This window comes from Diabrotica virgifera, chromosome 5 (genome assembly GCF_917563875.1).
Source record: "Diabrotica virgifera virgifera chromosome 5, PGI_DIABVI_V3a".
Lineage (NCBI taxonomy): Eukaryota > Metazoa > Arthropoda > Insecta > Coleoptera > Chrysomelidae > Diabrotica > Diabrotica virgifera.
This window is the reverse complement of record NC_065447.1, coordinates 252,538,125-252,559,651: the sequence shown is the minus strand read 5'-3', so window position 1 is coordinate 252,559,651 and position 21,527 is coordinate 252,538,125. Positions and strand designations below refer to the sequence as shown.

The following is a 21,527-nucleotide window of genomic DNA, read 5'->3' as shown; positions in this document are numbered from 1 at the left end:
TTTGAGTACCGGTAATCATATCGAGAATCGTATTTTTCAGTAGGTAGGTAATATGTATAAAGTAATCATTTACAGTACCTATTCGTTACTTTGATTACTATGATTACTTTTTTTACTTTTGTATTTGAGTACCGGTAATCATATCTGGAATCGTATTATCTCAGTAGGTAGGTAATTTGTATAAAGTAATCATTTACAGTATTCGTTACTTTGATTACTATGATTACTTTTGTTACTTTTGTATTTGAGTACCGGTAATCATATCTAGAATCGTATTTTTCAGTAGGTAGGTAATATGTATAAAGTAATCATTTACAGTACCTATTCGTTACTTTGATTACTATGATTACTTTTTTTACTTTTGTATTTGAGTACCGGTAATCATATCTGGAATCGTATTATCTCAGTAGGTAGGTAATTTGTATAAAGTAATCATTTACAGTATTCGTTACTTTGATTACTATGATTACTTTTGTTACTTTTGTATTTGAGTACCGGTAATCATATCTAGAATCGTATTTCTCAGTAGGTAGCTATTTTGTATAGGTATTCCGATATAACAACGACCTTCACCAATCTGTTTAAGGCTTTAAGGCTAAGGGATAAAAATGATTTGATTACTATGATTACTTTTGTTACTTTTGCATTTAAGTACCGGTAATCATATCGAGAATCGTATTTCTCAGTAGGTAGGTATTTTGTATAGGTGTTCGGATATAATAACGACATCCACGAAGTTCGAAGTAATCAGAATAATTAAAGTAATCAAAGTAGATACAATAGTCTTTACTCGCTCTGTTACGATTGGTACGAAGTAACGAAGTAATCAGAGTAATCAAAGTAACGATTTGCCTCTCTGTATAGTAATCGTTCCTTTCGGTATTCGTAAGTAACGAGTACTTTGTAACGAATAGTTACTTTTTCAACATCACTAGTAAGTATTCACTTCCGAGAAAAGTTGCACTGACATAAAAGTTGCGAAACTAAATTTCCTACAATATAGGATTGGTTAAAAATTTTAAAAATTGTCACCCTTATTGCAAAATAGTAATAACTGCGAAAAAAACCATAAAAAAAATAATGTGTGTGTACTTTGTACGCACGTAAGAAGTTATACTTCTAATAGTATAAGAGCTGTGAGACATTTTTGAGTAGGTATTTTAGGCAACCTGAAAATTTTTCAGGTGACTCTTCCATAATAGCCTAATACAAAAATGCCGGTCTGGCTGGAGGGTAGCGGTTATTTTCCCCAAAATCCCCCCCCAAAGTTAAAAAAGGGTAAACATTGTTATTACAAAAAATATCATTGATATGACTTGAAAGTAAATTTAAATATTCAAATATAAAGAAAATTAACAGGCCAGGCGATTTGAGGGCGATTTTAACTCTGCAAGATACTTGCATGTGCGCCCCAGGATTATTTTCAGGGGGTGCATCTGAACTTCAGAAAATTTCATCTGAATCTGTACATACTATTAACGAGTATAAAATATACAACTATATATGCATAGCTATGTACATTCCTTCCGGACAGGGAGGTGCAATTGTTATTTTGACAGGGTATTTTTTAATTTTAAAAATAAATATTCTACAAAAGACAGGTTTTTTTGGTGAAATATTCCAATTGCCATGTGATCAAACAAATTACGCGTGCATATAAATTAAAACCGCTATAAGTAAGCAGCAGTGTGAGAAAGAGCGTATACCGATAGCTATTTGCGTCCTCTGTTGTAGTTGAGTGAGTCCGTTCGCTCGAGAAAATCACGTGACCTGGCGTTATCCATGTTGTTGTGCCTCGAAACGTTAGAGTTATTATTATATATATTATAGTTTTTTAAGTAATTTTTCTTAATTAAAGGAAAATAATACGTACTATACAATAGATGTTGCAAATATGATAGAAAAAGACAAATTTATTATTATAAATATATAGGTAGAAAATATAAAACTATAAACTAAATTAATTCTGTGTCCAAATCTTGTACTTCTTCTTCAAATTCCTCATCTGAGCTTAAATGTTCATTCTGTTCTTCTTCGTCAGACTCCCCTCGAGACTCAGATTCCTCTTCTACATGATCTCTAAATAGTTGTAATATGTATTTAGAATTAATTAAAAATTAATCAGTGATTAATTAATTGAGTTGCTACGTATTCTCTGTTCTTTTATACGGAGTCGAAGCCTGGACAATCACGGGCGCATCTGAAGAAAGACTTACCATTGTTGAGATGTGGTGTTATCGAATAATGTAAAAAATATCATGGACACAACACTTAACAAACACGGAAACATTAGGAAAGACGAAAAAGGCAAAAGAAATACTCAACACTATGAAGGAAAGAAAAATGAGCTAAAATAAATATTCATTCTCTTCTCCTTCGTAAGACTCCCCTCGAGACTCAGATTCTTTTACCTGATCTCTAAATGTATTTAGAATTAATGAAAAATTACCAATGCTTAATACTTTTCCTTATATAACCAATCACATCACGTTTTTTATTTCTTAGTGTAGGTATGACCAAAGTAGCTCATGTTTCTTTCCTTCATAGTGTTGAGTATTTCTTTTGCCTTTTTCATCTTTATTAATGTTTCCGTGTTTGTTACGTGTGTCCATGCTATATTTAACATTATTCCATAACTCCACATCTCAACAACGGCAAGTCTTTCTTCAGATGCGCCCGTGATTGTCCAGGCTTCGACTCCGTATAAAAGGACGGAGAATACGTAGCAGCTCAACTAGTTAATCACCAATTAATTTTTAATTAATTCTAAATACATATTACAACTATTTACAGATCATGTAGAAGAAGAATCTGAGTCTCGAGGGGAGTCTGACGAGGAAGAAGAGAATGAATATTTAAGCTCAGCTGGGGAGTTTGAAGAAGAAGTACAAGATTCAGACACAGAATTAATTTAGTTTATAGTTTTATACTTTTCTACCTATATATTTCTAATAATAAATTTGTCTTTTCTATCATATTATTTGCAAAATCTATTGTATAGTACGTATTATTTTTCTTTAATTAAGAAAAAGTTAATTAAAAACTATAATATAATAAATACTCTAACGTGTCGAGGAACAACAACATGGATATCGCCAGGTCACGTGATTTTTCTCGAGCGAACGGACTCGCTCACCTACAACAGAGGACGCAAACAGCTATCGGTATACGCTCTTTCTCACACTGCTGCTTAACTATAGCGCTTTTCATTTATATGCACGCGTAATTTGTTTGATGACCTGGCAGTCGGAAAATTTCACCAAAAAAAACTGTCTTTTTTAGAATGTTTATTTTTAATATTAAAAAATACCCTGTCAAAATAAAAATGCACCTCTCTGTCCGGAAGGAATGTACATAGTTATGCATATATAGTTATGTATTTTATACTCGTTAATAGTATGTACAGATTCAGATGAAATCTTATGAAGTTCAGATGCATCCCCTGAAAATAATCCTGGGGCGCCCATGCAAGTATCTTGCAGAGTTCAAATCGCCCTCAAATCGCCTGGCCTGTTTATTTTCTTTATATTTGAATATTTAAATTTACTTTAAAGTCACGTCAATGATATTTTTTGTAATAACAATTTTTACCCTTTTGTTTAACTTTGGGGGGGGGGGGGATTTTTGGGGAAAATAACCGCTGCCCTCCAGCCAGACCGGCATTTTTGTATTAGGCTATCATGGAAGAGTCACCTGAAAAATTTTCAGGTTGCCTAAAATACCTACTCAAAAATGTCTCACAGCTCTTGGACCATAAATATGATTTCAATGAAATAAATGTACTTTCGGACAGTTTATTTGTATTTTATTTAAAGATTAAATTCATTTTTACTTACTACTTTCCAAAAATTTTTATTAAAACAATACCAAAAATTAAAAAAAGATTAGAAAACACCAGGATTTGAACCGGGGACCTCTTGATCTCCAGCCCAACGCTCTATCACTGAGCTATAGGTACCGTTTTGTTTATACGGGCTACAAGATTTCTTAGACATAGTGACAAACATACGAAGTGAATTATAAAATACTTTAAATATTACTTAACTAATTCCCGAGGTAGACAAGTCCAAATACACAAAAAATATAATAATAGTTATTTATGATATAAATGTTAAAAGCACAATTTTAAGGCACGCATGTGAAAGATTCGCTTCGCTCATTCTGCAATTCACATGAGTGCTTTAAAAATGTACTTTTTAACACCTATATCATACAATATTTTTTCTACAAACGTCTTATATATCAACAATTATAATTTATTCATTGTCAATTACAGGACAATACCTACAAAAACTTTTACTTGAACTTGACTGATATTCCATTTTTATATTTTTCTTGACATCACATCAAAACTGCCTACTTATACTGTCAATACATAAATCATAACAACTATAGAATAACATCTACTTTTATTTTTGTATATTCTAACAAATTTTAAGGCTATGGGTACATAATTCGCAAATATTTTACGTGTATCCCTACTTTTTCTGTCTTTACACGGCAAATTACGTGTAGTAAAATTCACACTGGTGTGGATATGTAAACATTACTAGAATGTCATTCTACTTGAAAATGTCATAATTAATTTAAAGAGATGGCTTTTGAATGTTCTTGGATAACTGTTATTTTTATAATTGCAAATTATTAATTCAGTTAATAAATGTAATAATTTTTTCACTAACTATGTTTTCAGTGATTGTAATAATTTATTTGTACAACAAAAACTAATAATCAATCGAGAAAAGAGGAAAAGTGTTAAAGTGATTTTTTAATAATATGTTGTTATTTTGGAACGCTTACAATTTTGAACATCTCTAACAACAAAATACTTGGATCACAGGATATATCTGATGTATTCTCTGCTTGGATCTTTCACAAATAATACACAATAAATAACTTTTTATTAAGTTCACGTCTTAAATCAATTATTTATCAAATACACTATATATCAATAATATTTAATCAATTTCTCAAAATATTCCCGATGCAATGTCAAATATTTAAAATTGTCACTGATTGTCAGTGTCTGACTGACAATATTATTATATTCGGTTGAGTGCGTTGTAAGACAAAGACAGATTTGGAAAATATTACCACAGCATTGTGTTCATTTTTTTCAAATCCTGAAAAAACCAATAAATATTTTTGAAAAATTTAAACGCAGAATGAAAGACTAAATTATTACCGAGGGCCGAAAGTCCCTTAGAATAAATAAAAAGTTTATTTTGAATGAGATATTTGAATTTAAAAATCACACTAAATTTTCTCTTAGTTTTTTCACCCCTGTAACTTATTAAAATAAACATTGTAGAAGTTCTCAGGGACTTTCGGCCCTCGCTAATAACGTAATCTTTCATTCTGCGTTTAAATTTTTCCAAAATACTTATTAGTTTTCTCAGGATTTGAAAAAAATGAATCCCCATTTGAATAGCATTGCAGCCGAAAATACGTTCCGATCCTCTTAATAGTTTTTTTTTACAAACGTGTTAAAGATGCAATAATAGAGTTTAAATTAAATTTAAAAAAACCTTTTAAATCTTTTTCAAATTGCGCAAGTTGTATTATTAATATTAATGTTAATAAATGAAATATAAATATTTTGACGTTTCACAATTTGACAATTCACTTTTAACTACTTAAAATTTTTAAAGCACTGGTGCTTTAAAGTAGCATTTTTAACGCTCCTATGGAGTGCTATAAATTGCATTTTTAACACGTTTATAGAAAAATATATTTAAAAACACTAACATATCCTTTCCACACCTTTTCTGGACTGATACATACATATTAAACCATTTAGTAACGAACGCCATACTGCCTGTATGCGCATGCGCGCAGATTAATAAAATTTCACCCTCAACCGCGCGATCGCGCCTAAAGAAGTATAACTTCAACAAGTATTCGCATTTTACGGTTTTCAACCATTTATGCTAGTCTTAAAACCTTCATATTTTATACAGAAAAACTTTATGATATAATAAAACAATACTGTAAATTTCATTAAGATCGTTTTAATAGATTTTGTAAAATAAATTTTGCAAATCCAGCTTTGGCAAAAAAAATTCATTTTTTCAAAATGTTGCAGGACTGAAAATAAAACAGATAGCAAGTTGAATTTTTTTTACATATAGCAGAATACTGTACCTTTCATTTGCAATTTGCAAAATTAAAATCGGTTAACTACCACGGCGTCAGGAATTTTTTTAAATAAACATTAATTTTTGGTGTTACGTGCAGGACAACGGTGTTAGATTCACACAAGTTGATTTCCACCAAAATGTCTTTCAATCTTTATCTAATATATTATTTTCTTACTCTATATTTTGTTGTATTTTAATATTTTAATTCCACAAAAATCAAACTAATTTGATTATTGCTTGTGAAATATTGTTTAAACAATTGCATATGTTTAAAAATAATAAACTTTTATTCTCTAAGTTAAAATATATGAACAAAGAAAGTTTTTGCTAAAGAAAGTTTTTGCTAAAAAAAGTGTTATTTCGAAGGACAGAGTATGAGTTTTTATTTTGCAATAAACAAATTTATTTATTTATATCGAAATGTAAAAATTAAAATTTATCAATCATTATCAAAGGTCATTGGAATGCCCAATCATAGCAAACGTATCAGCTGTCCTGCGCGTAGCACCAAAAATTAATGTTTATTTAAAAAAATTCCTGACGTCGTGGCGTCGATTTTAATTTTGCAAATTGAAAATGAAAGGTACAGTACTCTTCTATATGTCAAAAAAATTTCAACTTGCTATCTGCTTTATTTTCAGTTCTGCAATATTTTGAAAAAATGATTTTTTTGCGACAGCTGGATTGCAAAATTCATTTTGCAAAATATATTAAACCGATCTTAATGAAATTTACAGTATTGTTCTATTATACAGTTTTTCTGGTTAAAATATGAAGGTCCTAAGTGTAGCATGAATGGATGAAAAACGTGAAATGCGAATACTTGTTTTTTATGTTTTTTTCGCAATTATCGCTATTTTGCAACAAGGGTGACAATTTTTAAAAATTTTAATCAATCCTATATTATTGGAAATTTAATTTGGCAACTTTTATGTTAGTGCAACTTTTCTTGGAAGTGAATACTTTTAAAGTTATAATCAAAAAACGAAGAAAAAAATCTAATTTCTCCTTCATTTTTTGACCTTTTGATTATTTAAACAATGATCCAAATGTATTAATATTTTTACAGATGCGCCCTGGTCTATTTGACATGATTCTGAATTTTTTTACGGCGTTTCTACTTCAAAATACATGCCTTCTAATGAAAATAATATATTTACTGACAGAGGGCAGGTATTACGGTAGAGATTCAGGCCTACATAGAAAATAGTTGGCAGGTGTGGGGTAAAATACTACATTTGATTACTTTGGTAGTGTGTGGACTAAATTATCCAGATATTATTGTATCAAATGCTATAAAATATAATGCCATACTATGTTCAGAAGTAGATCGGTACTCACCGGAGGGACCGCAGACGTTCGGAAACAATTAGCGTCTCTTTGCAAAGACAATGACGTCGACTTTGCAAAGTAACAAGACACTTACTCAACACACACACACTACACATTACTCCCCTGACTTAGTGATAAGTTATACAATTACGTGGCTAAAGGTTCTAGTTCTAAACCAAAGCCAGAATCAGAGAAAAAAAAATGTTCAGAAGTAACATTGTTTTGCAGGATCGCCATGTAAGATAAGGGCCGTGGTAGATAAAGTTTTTTCAAGGTTAAGTAGCTATGGAAGAATAAATTAATACCTCTTTACTTTAAAGAGACCCAGTTTTTTCTTGCAATCACACACAGACTGCTTATTCACAAACCGTGTCTCAAGATAGTACATTGAAATTATGGAACCTCACAATACTAGCAAAAGGACCTTCTTTAACATAATACAAAAATATACTGATATAATGGCACCTCCCGAGATAAAATATTAGAAAGAAACAATACCTTAGTTAGGATTTCGTGTTGTGGATTATTTCAGGGGTAACAACAATTACAGACTAGAAAATCAGGATAACGTTTTGGAATCTTGGGACTAGTACATAGACGCGCATAAAAAAAGATAATATAAATTGCTTGCATCCATAGAAGAGGAATACAAATTTTCGCCTGTAGGCACAAAACAAGGAATAGTACAAAATGTTCAACAATATACAAACTACAGGATAATAAAACTATTTGTTGACACCAAGACAATATAGGAGTAAGTAATAATTGAAGCAAACAATTCAACAAATTACGAAAATACGTATAGCCCTGATGATCGCCAACCTTCGGAATGAAAATGGCACTTGAAGAAGAAGAAGATTCAACAAATAGTGACATAAAGTAATATGTAATATAAATAAATAACTGCTTATACAAATTTAGCAGCTTCACATAAGGACTGGTTTCTATCAGTGGCGTAGCTAGGGTGGGGCGGAGGGGGCGGTCCGCCCCGGGTGTCACCCTTTCGGGGGTGACACCCAAGAGACCCGATCACAAAAGAACGAATCGTTAATTTGTAACTTTACTCACTTTACAATCAAAACACAATTGGATATTATTTTATGAACACACGATGTCGAGGTCAAATAGGTATTTCTTGGATTTTTTACGTTAAAAGGAAAAAGCAGTTGATCTAAGTAACGAAATTCTCAAGAAGCTTGAAATTGATGGTTTAGATATTATAAAGTGCCATTCACAGACATACGATAATGCAGCTGTTATGAGCGGCGTAGGTACATGGGGGACTACAAACTATTATTAAAGCAAAAAACAAAAACGCCATTTTCGTTGGATGTATTGATCATTTAATTAATTTATGTTGCCAACACTCTTTTGCACAAAATTCATCTAGGGTAACATTTTTCGGAACCGTAGAGGCAATTTTTAATTTTTTTTTCTGCTTTCCACTAGCTCCTGGGAATTAAACACAGCAACGAATCTGTTAAACAACTTTCCACAACGCGTTGGAGTGCTCACTATGCTGCAGTTAAAGTACTGATAGAATATTTTGATTGTGTTGTTGCTTCAAATGAGAAATTATGTCATCATTTCTTTTGGAATAATGTACTAAGAGAAATACATTTTTGTCAGATTGAATTGCAAAGTAAAGACATAACCTTTGATCAATCAGCGACCAGAATAGGGGCACTTCGTCTTTATAAAGCAATAGATTTTGCCACGAAAACATATGAGGACGACGACATTCCCACGAAAAACTAATTCGACGTAAACAAGGAATGGGTGGTGAGTTAACTACCGATACAGGACTCACATTTCAAGCCTAACTTCAAAAGGATATGCTAAAATGTTTTGACCTATTCAATGTTCAATGTCCATTCATGGACTTTGATCTTGTGTCTTGCTTTACTTTTCACGAACAGTTGAATTTAGCTATTTCAACATTTTGTAACTTTTACCATGAAGAAGTATCAGATGCAGACCTCCTGCTATAAATACCAAGGCTCAGAAGACAAGCGGCCAATATTATAGTCTCTAAATGGTTAGCTGTAGACTATAAAATTCATTGTGGAATGGGATTTCATGGAATCCCTCTCAAAATTAGTGGTCGCATTAAAATTGTTTATGACCATTTGTGTATCGGTTGCTTCATATTAGAGAAGTTTTAGTAAGCTAAAATTAATCAAGAAGCGAGCAACAATGGCGCAAACAAGGCTAAATAACCTCGGTTTATTAACTTACTATGGAACATGAAGCAACACAAAACATAAATAATATTTATAGAAAATGTTATTTCAGATTTTGCCGCTAGTAACGTTGGAAAAATAAAATATTTGAATGTCTTCCCCACCGTACTACATAATATATCTTGTATGTTACAGAGATCTCTTATTCTGTCGTTCGGTATTATGTCTCTCAGTGTTTTCCCAGTTATTGACCTCAACGTTCTCATTTCTGATGTTCTCAGTATCCTCTTGGTTTCTGCTGTGTCACATCTTGTTTCTATCGCGTACGTCATGGTCGGTCTTACACATGATTTGCATATGTAGGTATGCGTACTTTCCCTTCCAGCCTAATATCTTTGTTTCTCCAGATGACATCCCTTAAACATCCTGACACGTAATTGGCTTTATTTGCTTGCTTTCGGACGCTCTCTTTAACATCTCCATAACTACATATTTCGACTCCCAGATATTGGAATCTCGAGACTTGTTCAATTAGTTCGTTGTTAATTACTAATTTGCATCTTATGGATTCCCTTGACACTACCAGGGAGTTTGTCTTAGCTGTCGATATTTTCATGTTGTAGTTCTTCGCCACTGTATTGAAAGTTTGTGCCATTCGTTGTAGGTTATCCTCGTTATCGTTATAGCCAATGCTCATATAGAACCGATTACCAAGCCTCGGATACCAGACAGAAACATTTGCCAAGACTCTTTACTACAATTTCATTAACTATAATTCTTAATTTTTTCATTATTCAAAACATACGTTTATCGGATTTTCGTAGATTTTAACAATCTTTATTTTTAATTTGGGGTGACACCATCCATTACCGCCCCGGGTGTCACCCATGCTAGCTACGCCACTGGTTTCTATATTCTACAACAATATTAGACAAGTGCTGAAGTGGGCTTGGCTGCCCAGGCTCTATTTATCTAAGCAGGGGTTCAGTGCTAGAGAACGCAACACAATGAAGACATAATTAAAAGAAGACTGCGGTCATGTCGCTGGTCTAACCCTGTACCGTTTATTATGCTTGGAGGTCCTAGAAGTTTTTATAGTCTTTTGCTGATTTACGGAATGGGATTCTGTTTTGGATTGAAGCGAGTTCTGATTAATTGAGAGCTCTTTCAGGTGGTCTTCCTCTTCATGGGTAGGAGATTAGTCGATACAAACACCGGGATTGCATATTATAAAACAAATAATGTTTCAGAATCTTCACGTGACTCAGATTTAAGAATGTTAGTAGTCCTTCCACGGTATAACGGTACGTGTGAAGTTAGTGGGGTATGGAATTGTCTAGGAAGCATTGAGATGTGGAGCATTCTTCTCTCTTTTGTGCAAATTCCAACACTTCCAGCCCAAAAGCAAGGTCAAGGTCACTGGCCTGCTGAACTGGCACACATTTGGAGAGGAGGCAATTTTTAGAGAATTCACATAAATGAAAGGTAAAAATGGGAAAAAGCTGCATAACGTCAACCCTGCGTAAACGGCATCACCGCAGAAAATCCTCTCGGATGCCTTATTTCCCAGGGCATCCAAGATCAAAAAACAAGTAAAGTCTCCCCAATGGTATTTATGCGATTGGGAAGGAAAACGGTGGTAGCTTGGGATCAAGCAGGTCCTTGAGGCGTGACCTCTTTGATCTTCCGACATGAGGACACCTTACTCCGGAAATGTCATGTCACCTGGAGCTGGGATTTACTTTATTGTGTGTGCATAAGAAATAGTATTTTTAATAGTAAAACTGTTTTATTTTTTATTTTATTGCTTTTATTTTTAATATTTTAGTATAGCATTTTAGTGCTTTTGCTAATATATTTTGTTTTCAATATACCAACATAGGTATATAAAAATACATAATTGTTAAATAATCCTGTTTCTAAATAAACTCATAAACACACCTATAAATTAATTTATAAATAAAACAAAAATAGCATGGTTTTGTTACCACGGTCACGAATGACGTGTTTATACACGTTTAAAATATATAAACTTTTTGACAGCCAAGGAAAATAGCATGAATTTTCGAGATAATTAGAAACATGAGAAATGGTGTATTATTCGGGCAGAAGACAAATGCTAATCAACAATCTAAAAATAAAGCGTAAACTGCATGTTATGTTTATTTACAAAGTACGCAAATATTTGGTGAATTTCCAAAAAATAATTGTGTACATTTCCAGTGCATTGCATATACACCATTTACCACGTTAAATGCCGGGGTAGATACCGAAATTGCGTCTTAAGAGTCAATTTGCAAAAACTGCTTAAAATTGTAAAACGGCTTACAAAATCTTATCGAACATCCTATTAAGTAGGCTAACATCTGTAGAAAATTTACTAGGGGAATACTAGGCCAGATTCAGAAAAAAGAGATCGACCGTAAATCTTACTTTTACACTAAGACACCTGCTTAAAAAATGATGGGAATTCAATAGAACTATCCTTAATCTCTTCATAAATTTTTGACAAGCTTACAACAGCATTAAAAGCGGGCAGATATGGAATACAATGGCAGAACTTTCATTCAAAAAATCGTTAAAATATATGTAAATGACTTTAGAGCTTAAAAATTAAACTGTCAAGCGGAAAAGTGGAAGAAGAACTACAAAAACAAGTGAACATGGCGAAGAGGGCAGCAGGATGTCTCAAAAACACAATCTGGAGAAACAAATACCTCACAACGGAAACGAAAACCAGGATATATATGTAAATCAACAATAAGACCGATAATGACGTACAAAGCGGAAACAAGAGCAGATGCAGCGAAAACACAAAGACTGCTGGAAATAGCAGAAATGACAATCTTACTAAATGTAACAAACCAAATTCTTAAATACAGAGTAAGAAGTGAGGAAATACAAGCGAGATGTGATATGGAGGAAATAAACATATAGACCAAAAAAGAAAAATAGAATGGAATGAACTCATAGAAAGAATGACAGAAAATAAAAAAGTGTGAATAGCAAAAGACAAATCACCAAATGGAAGATCATTGGGACGACCGAGGAAAAGATGGTCAGATAGCGTCAAATGAGGCTAAAAACCAAAGTAAAACTGGCATGAACCTATTTATAAAATAGGAAGAAGAAGAAGAAAGAGAAGAAGAAAAAGAAGAAGAAGAAGAAAACTAGATCCAGAACACAGATTGGTAACGAATTCTCAGAATCGTTTGAAATAAATAATAGCCTGAAGCAAGGAGACGCGCTGTCACTTCTCCTCTTTAATATAATCTTGGAGAAAATAATAAGAATAGAACAACGCGTATGCCATTGACACTGTGAGAAACATCGTCACCAATGTAGAGAAAATTTTCAACAAATTTGATATAGAGGCAAAATCCGGCTTAAGTGTCAATTAAGAGGAAAAGTTAACTTAACCTACAGTCAAGGAATATTATTGTCGGAAAATAGATGTGTTATATAAATTATCTTTTACTGTAAATAGTGTTAGTATAAATGAATTCAAAATAAGTGTAAGAAAATTGAAACAAAAACTAAATAAACTAAGTTAAATAAAATAAATGTTAAAATTCAGTTAAAATTACGATATTATTAACTAACTACTGTACCGATGAGAAGGTAAAACTTACCCCACTGCACCATTTTCTAACAGATGGGATTCCCTATCCAATACGTCCTGAATGTTCTGTTGGGAATATAGACCAATCGGAGAATTGAACTGTTTATTTACCAGTCTCGCCATTTTGTCGCTATTTATCGACTTTCGTATCTAATCTACACCTGAAAAGAAACAACAATTATTGTAGATTTATGCATTAATCAAAAAATTCTGCAGTTATTAAAAGTATGTAAACAATTCAGTATGACCAGGCATGCGTAGAATCATGTATGAAGTGAAGCAAGAAAGAATCTAGTATCTACTCTGAAAGAATATTTAGTGAAGCTTTGCACTAAGTTGAAAAAGGCATTCTACTAAACGGATACCAATTAAACAACATGAAATATGCAGATGACACCATAGTTTTTGCGAACAACTTAGGAGACTAACGGAATCACGGAATATGAACACAAAGAAGAAAAAGCTAACGGCAATTAACAAGATATAGATAAGAGAAAGTCAACTCTATACTATACTACAATCACAATAAATATGCACTAGAAATAAACAAACCAAGACACGTTGAATGTTACGAGAAGCATAATTTACAATGTATATTGTTGCGATCTGCTTCTTATTTATTTTATATTAATTATTATTTATTTGATTACTTATTTAATTGTCGCAAATCATACATCAAACTTGAATAAAAAATCTCAGGGTGCTTTTTTATACTATTAAAAAAAATCCAAATTATCTCACGTTATACTTATCTTCTCTCGTGGGTTCAGTATCTCTGAGTTGATCCTAATCGGGATAAAATAGGGAAAAGAAATAAAGCAAAATATTAAAATAAAAATACAGAATTGTCTTTTATTTATCAAATTAATACTCTTAAATCTATCGAATCTAAAAACCTGTGGACACAGATGTCCGAATGAAATTTATACCACTTAAATTTATTATCGTTAAAAAAAACAATTTATCGGTTTGTTCTCGATGACTTTGGTAAAACAAACTAAACCAAACAAATTTATGTCTTCGCAAGATTACCTATATTTACTATTTATATTTTGAAATATTGGAATTTTAATTCATATGCTTTTTACTCAAAAATTTATTTCCCGAACATAAAAATCTCTTTCACATAAATTGACTGACCTTTTGCTTCCCTCACTCGGATGTCTTCTCGTGACCCCAAACAGCTCTCCCTCGTTGATTATGTTAAAGGCTACTCATCAAAGCCTCTCTCCGTTGTCCAGCTTCAAAACTATCAGCATACCAGCACTAATTCTCCAACAAACCGTGTCTCTTTGACACGTTCTCGATTCAAACAAAACTCCAAAAATTCTCTGCTCTCCTTCTCACAATAATACAGAATCAAAGAGGTATTTCGTCTCGATTTGATCTGCCTCTCGTTCCACTTTTCAACACTATTCTCCACTATCAACCAGCCACTGATATATGCTAACTATCTCTCCACTTAACACGTCGAAAACCGCTCCTTCTCGCTGCCAACAACATAATAATAATTTTTCAACCTCTCTCAATCATCCAATCCATCTTTTCCCCTTCCACATTCCAAGAATCAGAACATTGACTTTTCCATTTGACAAACAACAGTCACCCTCAAATTTGTTCCGACAATCCTAATTACTTTCGGAGAAACTCTCCCACATATACTCGTATTGAAATGAAGATATTAAAATTCCAACTTTCTTTTCAATTATCAATTTCGAGAAATTGATAATTACCTATACAGCAAACAATTTTTTTCCATTTTAAATCTAAATACATAATTCTTTTCACTTTAATTATTCACAAAAGTCTTTAATGGTTAATCTTTATTGTGATTTTAGTAAAGGCCACCGAAACCCCAGTAGAAAAGAAAGAGTAGCGCACTAGAACTACCTCGGCACCATAATAAATTAGAATGAACCAACCAGGAGATAAGAGCCACGCATCGTAGAAGCTAGATTCATCTTTAACTAGATGAGGTTTTCTTCAAGAGCCATCTCTCTCTTAAGTCGTGTTAAATCGTGGACCTTGAAGGAAATACCAAAGACATTTGAGATAATATGGCTATATCGGGGAATACATAAGATTTCGTAGACTAACCAAGTCACAAATGAGCAGGCCCTCAGAAGAATGTAGAGGTAGCGGGAGGTACTGACCACCATCAAGTCTCGAAAACTATAATACTTTGGACATTCTATGCGAAATGAATCCAGGATATGCCCTCCTATAAGTCATCCTCCAATCGAGTCTATACAAAGCGCACTGGTGAGGAAGAAAATCAACAACACAACATGCAAGTGGATTATTCAGATGCTTCAGAGCAGAATAATATCCACAGATACGCATGAAGATACCATAAATCTGAGGGCAACTAAGGGATGCCCTCAAGGCGGTGTATTGTCACCGTCATTATGGAACATAGTTGTCGATGATCTGATTCATGGGCTAAGCGCCCAAGGAATCTGGGTCCAGGGTTTCGCAGATGATATCGTGATAGTAACTAGGGGAAAATTTCCCAGCACTGTTGCGTATCAGATGCGATATGCCCTTCACTACATAGAGAACTGGTGTCTGAAAGAGAACCTCTCCGTGAACCCTTCTAAAACTAAACTGGTAGCCTTTACAAATAAGAGGACTGAGTGACCGAAATTATTTGGAGAGGTACTGTAAAGAACCAATGAGGTTAAGTATCTAGGGGTAACCCTGGATTCGAAACTCAATTGGAATACTCATATTACCAATATAACCAATAGGGCTAAGCGACTCTTCTGGAACTGCAGACGAGTTGTAGGTAAAACCTGGGGATTGAAACCAAAGGTGATATGTTGGTTGTACACGACCGACAGTTACTTATGGGTCAGTACTCTGGTGGAGAAAGACGGCTTTGCAATCTCGTGTGACCACTCTCACCACCCTACAAAGACAAGCGCTTCTAAATATAACAGGAGCCTTGAATAGTACAGGAACGGCTTCATTAGAGGCTATCACAGGTCTCCCTCCGCTGGAATTGTATATTTCGGCGGTAGCCTTTATGACCATCCTGAGGCTCAAAGCAAACAATACTTGGAGGCCAAATTATGTATTGAATAGCCACACAAACATTACTGGGACTATACTGGAGGAATACATCTTTATGATGAACTTAGATATGATGACACCAGAACTAATCTTCACTGAGAAGATTAACACAATTATACCATCTAGAGAACAAAAAGTCCCAAACATTAATGGAGACTTAATATGGTTCACTGATGGATCTAAAACTGCCCATGGTACTGGATCAGGAGTCTTTGGGCAAACATGTAACTATAATAAATCTTACAGCCTAGGTCAACATACAACGGTGTTCCAGGCTGAAGTTTTTGCTTTGGTGGCCTGCATTGATGAAATAATTGATGAGGACCCTAAAGCTAAGAGAATCAACATTTACACAGATAGCCAATCGGCTATTCTGGCTGTAAAGAACCCTCTCACCAAATCAAAACTGGTGAGAAACTGCAAAGATCTCCTCAATAACCTGGCAAAAGACAACAAAGTGTCTTTAATATGGGTGCCGGGTCATGAAGGGATGCATGGGAACGAACGAGCAGATATGTTAGCGAAACAAGGCTCGAGAAAAACTTTTGAAGGCCCAGAACCTTTCTGTGGCATCACTAAAGATGCTATGAAAAACGAGGTTCAGAAATGGCTGATAAAGAATCATCAAAATAAATAGAGAACCACTCAAGGGCAAATCCAGACTAAAAAAATAATCAAGAATATTGATACAAAACTCTCGAACAGTTTGATGAACCTCAATAAAAGAGAGATCAAAACGGTCACTGAAATGGTGACTGGACACTGTCGTTTAAGAAATCACCTATACAAACTAGGTAAGGTGAATGAACCATGGTGCAGAAAGTGCGAAATGGAAGAAGAAACTGCCATACACATACTATGCTATTGCAGTGTGCTAGGTGATGTAAGGCAGAACTTCACTGGTCAAATGAGGTTTGAACCAGAAGAGATCTTAAAACTACCAATAAGAAAACTGTTGGCCTTCGTTGAGGCCACAGGACTTATTAAAGTTTAAGGAGAAGAACAGGGTTTGGTACAAAGGTCTTATGACCAAGTGCCAGAGACTAACGAGTCTCGCCTGAGTTAAGAAGAAGAAGAAGAAGAATGTCATCCTCCAAGGAAAAATATTTGGAAAGCGAGGTACAGTATGAAGAATAACACCGTATTGCTAATTTTATTTTGACAGGATACGTTACTCAGAAGATATGATTTTTTGGTTTATTGTATTTGGTCAGGAAGAAAATGTACAAACATTCAATAAAACCAGATATAGACGATGAATGGGAGAATGTTAAATCATTCAATAAAACATTCGCAAGCTCTTCAGTTCTACTATCCACCCCTCAAACTAGATCCTTTACACTATACAATATTTAAAAACAGCAGAAGACAAATGCAATGTGACCTACGAAGGATAAAGTAAAGAAAAAGTAAGTAATAAAGAAAATAAAAGTTTTAAAAATCTAAGAACGGTTTTTCAAGGTAGCGGAAGATATATGACCTAGATAAAGATACACGTTGTAGATTTAAGGAGGAAGAGATTAAATTAATGAAATGCAGTGAATAGTAAGAAAATCAAGAAAACAACGGATGCGTATGGCGAAAATGAGATTGTTGAACAGAGTGATAATAAAGAATAAAATTAACAATGGATATCTTAGGAGAACACTAGGGGATGCTAATTAAGGCAAGAAACGTGAGAATAGGTTAAACTGGTTGGAAAGCACCAAATACAAAGAATTGCTGAGTTCATAGAATTAATAGCAGAGGGACTAAAGAAGAACTGTTAAAAGAGGCTTAGGCAGATGTATATGAAGAACTACGTGGTCGGGAATAGCAGAGGGACCAAAGAAGAACTGTTAAAAGAGGCTTAGGCAGATGTATATGAAGAACTACGTGGTCGGTCCATACCACCCTAAAAACTTGTGATTAAGAAAGCCGACCTTGTATAGCGGGTCTAGGACGTTTCATCGCCGCCGTTTCGATGCCGCCAGTTCGATGCCGATGCCGGCCGATTCATCGCCAGTCAATTAATCGCTATCTGATATATTTCCGAATTTTCGACAGTTACAATTATTAGTTATTTTTAGTATTAATTAGCAATTCTAGGAAATGCGAGATATGACGGCGATGAAATGGACTGGCGATGAACCGGCGGCATCGAAACGGCCGGCGATGAACCGGCGGCATCGAAACGTCCCATTGCGTGTATAGCAGTAAAGTGAAAGATAATTTACCTAAATTAGAAAAAATCCAGGATTAAGGATTGCAAAATATTGCCCGATTCCTTTCACGAGATTTACGACCAAATATAGTGTAAGATATTAATGTCGGTGTTGTACCACACCATAAGTTTGAATCAATTGTTTTCTTAGGAATTTAGACAGGAATTTTACCAGACTTTAACTTATTCAGATACTAACTGCTGACGTATCGGTAGACTTAGGCAGTCCCTGTCCCTACTATAACTAAAATCTAAAATGATCTCAAAATAAGTTTTTACTGTTTGCATTTCGGTAAACCTAAACCTCTTTGTTTGTGTTTAGATTATTCATAACACGATTGCTTTGATTGCTGAAAAAAAATGTTGGCTTTGAAACCAATAATACAGTAAGTAGTTACTATAAATATGACTCGTTACAGTAAGGTGAACAGACACAACAAGTGAATGGCAAAAATAAAAGTCTGTGACTCACATCTGCTGCATGATTACCATGATCTTAATTCAAGTGACTAATTGTTTTCGTACATCAAATTGCTTTGTTCGCCGACCGACGATTTCTAGATTCTAGAGCAGTTAATTTTATTTTATTTTGAAGATGATTTACTAAGATTGTTCAAGTAATAGAAATGACCTGTCTCATTTCTATTATTATAGAATACTGTACAATGGATTTAGAGGTACTTATACGATGAGTCATTAAAATATTTTTAAAATCATTTATTTTTTATTTGTAAACAATAATTATCATATGCATGGAATGGAAGCATGGACTCTCACGGAAACAATGTGTAAGAGGATTGCAGCTTTTGGAATGTGGGCTTACCGCAGAATATTACGGATATCGTGGATGAACTGAGTAACAAATCGAGCGGTAATGCAGCGGCTAAACAAAGAAAGAGAGGTACTGATGAATATCATAAAAAGAAGAAAACTAGAGTACTTTGCCCACGTGATGAGAAATTCGAAATATGAAATTCTACATGTAATTATCCACGGAAAGAGAGAGGGAAAGCCCACTCCATTACTCCATACCACGAAAGTGGTATGGAGTGGGCACCACGACACTCTTTAGGTCAGCTATGAAGAAAGTAAAGATCATTAGTGCAGCCGATATATGAAACAATTGTGCATTTAATGATAGAAGCATATAATTCGGACCACATATCCTACACATATAAAGGTTCAAATTTAGATATGAGGCCATCTCACATTTTTCCTTTTACAAAAATGACGGGCATTCAAAATGACGACTATACATATGTGACTAATAGCACGATAACTTATGAACGAGACGTCCGATTTCAACCAAATTTGGTAAGTATATAGGTTCCTTTTTTGATGTGTAAGATCGAGGTCTTGAACCGGAAGAATCGGTTTACCAAAAGTTGTGTTTTTCTTGGTTTTTATGTAAAAAATGTTGTTCTTTTTCAATTCTTTCACCCTGTATATATTAATTTGTCTAAAAGTTAATACCGCCATTGAAAAGAGCGTAAAACTATTTTTTAGGAAATATTTTTAACTTCTTAGTTATGTTAATTACCATTTAATAAATGCATAACGTATCTTTACATGTACCTATGTGTGACAGATTCGTGCAAATATTATAAGAATTATTGTGCATTTAATGGTAGAACTTCTACCATTAAATGCACAATAATTCTTATAATATTTGCACTAATCTGTCACACATAGGTACATGTAAAGATACGTTATGCATTTATTAAATGGTAATTAACATAACTAAGAAGTTAAAAATATTTCCTAAAAAATAGTTTTACGCTCTTTTCAATGGCGCTTTTAAATTCTACCGTAGAAGCGTATAATTTGGACCACATATACTACACATATCAACGTTCAAATTTAGATATAAGACCATCTCAGATTTTGCCTTTTACAAAAGTGGCGGGCATTCAAAATGGCGACTATACATATGTGACTAATAGCACGATAACTTTTGAACGAAAAGTCTGATTTCAGCCAAATTTGGAATCAAGGTTCTTTTTTTTGATGAATAAGATTGAGGTTTTGGTCCGGAAGAATCGGTTTACCAAAAGTTGTGTTTTACTGTTTTTTTTTTATGTAAAAATATGTTGTTTTTTTTTTTCAATTCTTTCACCCTGTATATATTAATTTTTCAAAAAAAGTAATACCAACATTGAAAATAATGTAAAAATATTTTTTAGGAAATATTTTGAACTTTTTAGTTATGTTAATTACCATTTAATAAATGCATAACATATCTTCACATATACCTATGTGCGGCAGATTCATTTTGAATGCCCGCCATTTTTGTAAAAGACAAAATCTGTTATGGCCTCATATCTAAATTTGAATCTTTGTATGTGTAGTTTGAGTGGTCTAAATTATATGCTTCTACCATTAAATGTACAATTCTTATATTATTTGCACGAATCTACCCACATAGGTTCACAGGTACATGTGAAGATACGTTATGCATTTATTAATTGGTAATTAACATAACTAAAAAGTTCAAAATATTTCCGAAAAAATATTTTTACGCTCTTTTTAACGCCGGAATTACCTTTTTGAAGGAAGAACACAACTTTTGGTAAACCGATTCTTTTGGTTCAAGAGCTCGATCTTATACACCAAAAAAAGTCCTTCGTCCTTCGTCCTCTTCACCTCTGAAAGATCTTTGGGGTTTGCCTCTCTTCCTTTTCCTGTCAGGCTCCACTTTGGTATTCTGATTATCCAATGTTTTTTGTCTACTCTTCTGGCATGTCCGTACCAGATTAATCTCTTCTGTTAATCTATTATAGTATAGTCTACAATATCTGAGTTCATTCTCATTTTTAAGCTATCTGTTATTTATTCTATCTCTTCTTATTACTCTGCAGTCTGCAGCTTCTCCTTAAGAATTTCATCTCTGTTGCGCTTATTTTGTCTTGGGTTTTCTTATTTATTATTCAATTTTCACACCCACAAGTCAGGATACTTTTTATCACGATGTT

The 21,527-nt window shown here is 33.6% G+C and overlaps 1 protein-coding gene across 4 annotated transcripts in view; it reads right to left on the bottom strand.

Moving 5' to 3' along the window:
- LOC114334831 (putative mediator of RNA polymerase II transcription subunit 26) overlaps window positions 1–21,527 on the bottom strand; it is a 79,983-nt gene that overhangs the window by 36,614 nt on the left and 21,842 nt on the right. For all 4 annotated transcript variants that reach the window (XM_028284934.2, XM_028284936.2, XM_050651121.1 and 1 more), the window contains exon 2: window positions 13,288–13,438. In XM_028284934.2, coding sequence (XP_028140735.2) covers window positions 13,288–13,400 — 113 coding nt within the window. In that variant the 5' untranslated portion in view covers window positions 13,401–13,438. The remainder of the gene's footprint in view (window positions 1–13,287; window positions 13,439–21,527) is intronic.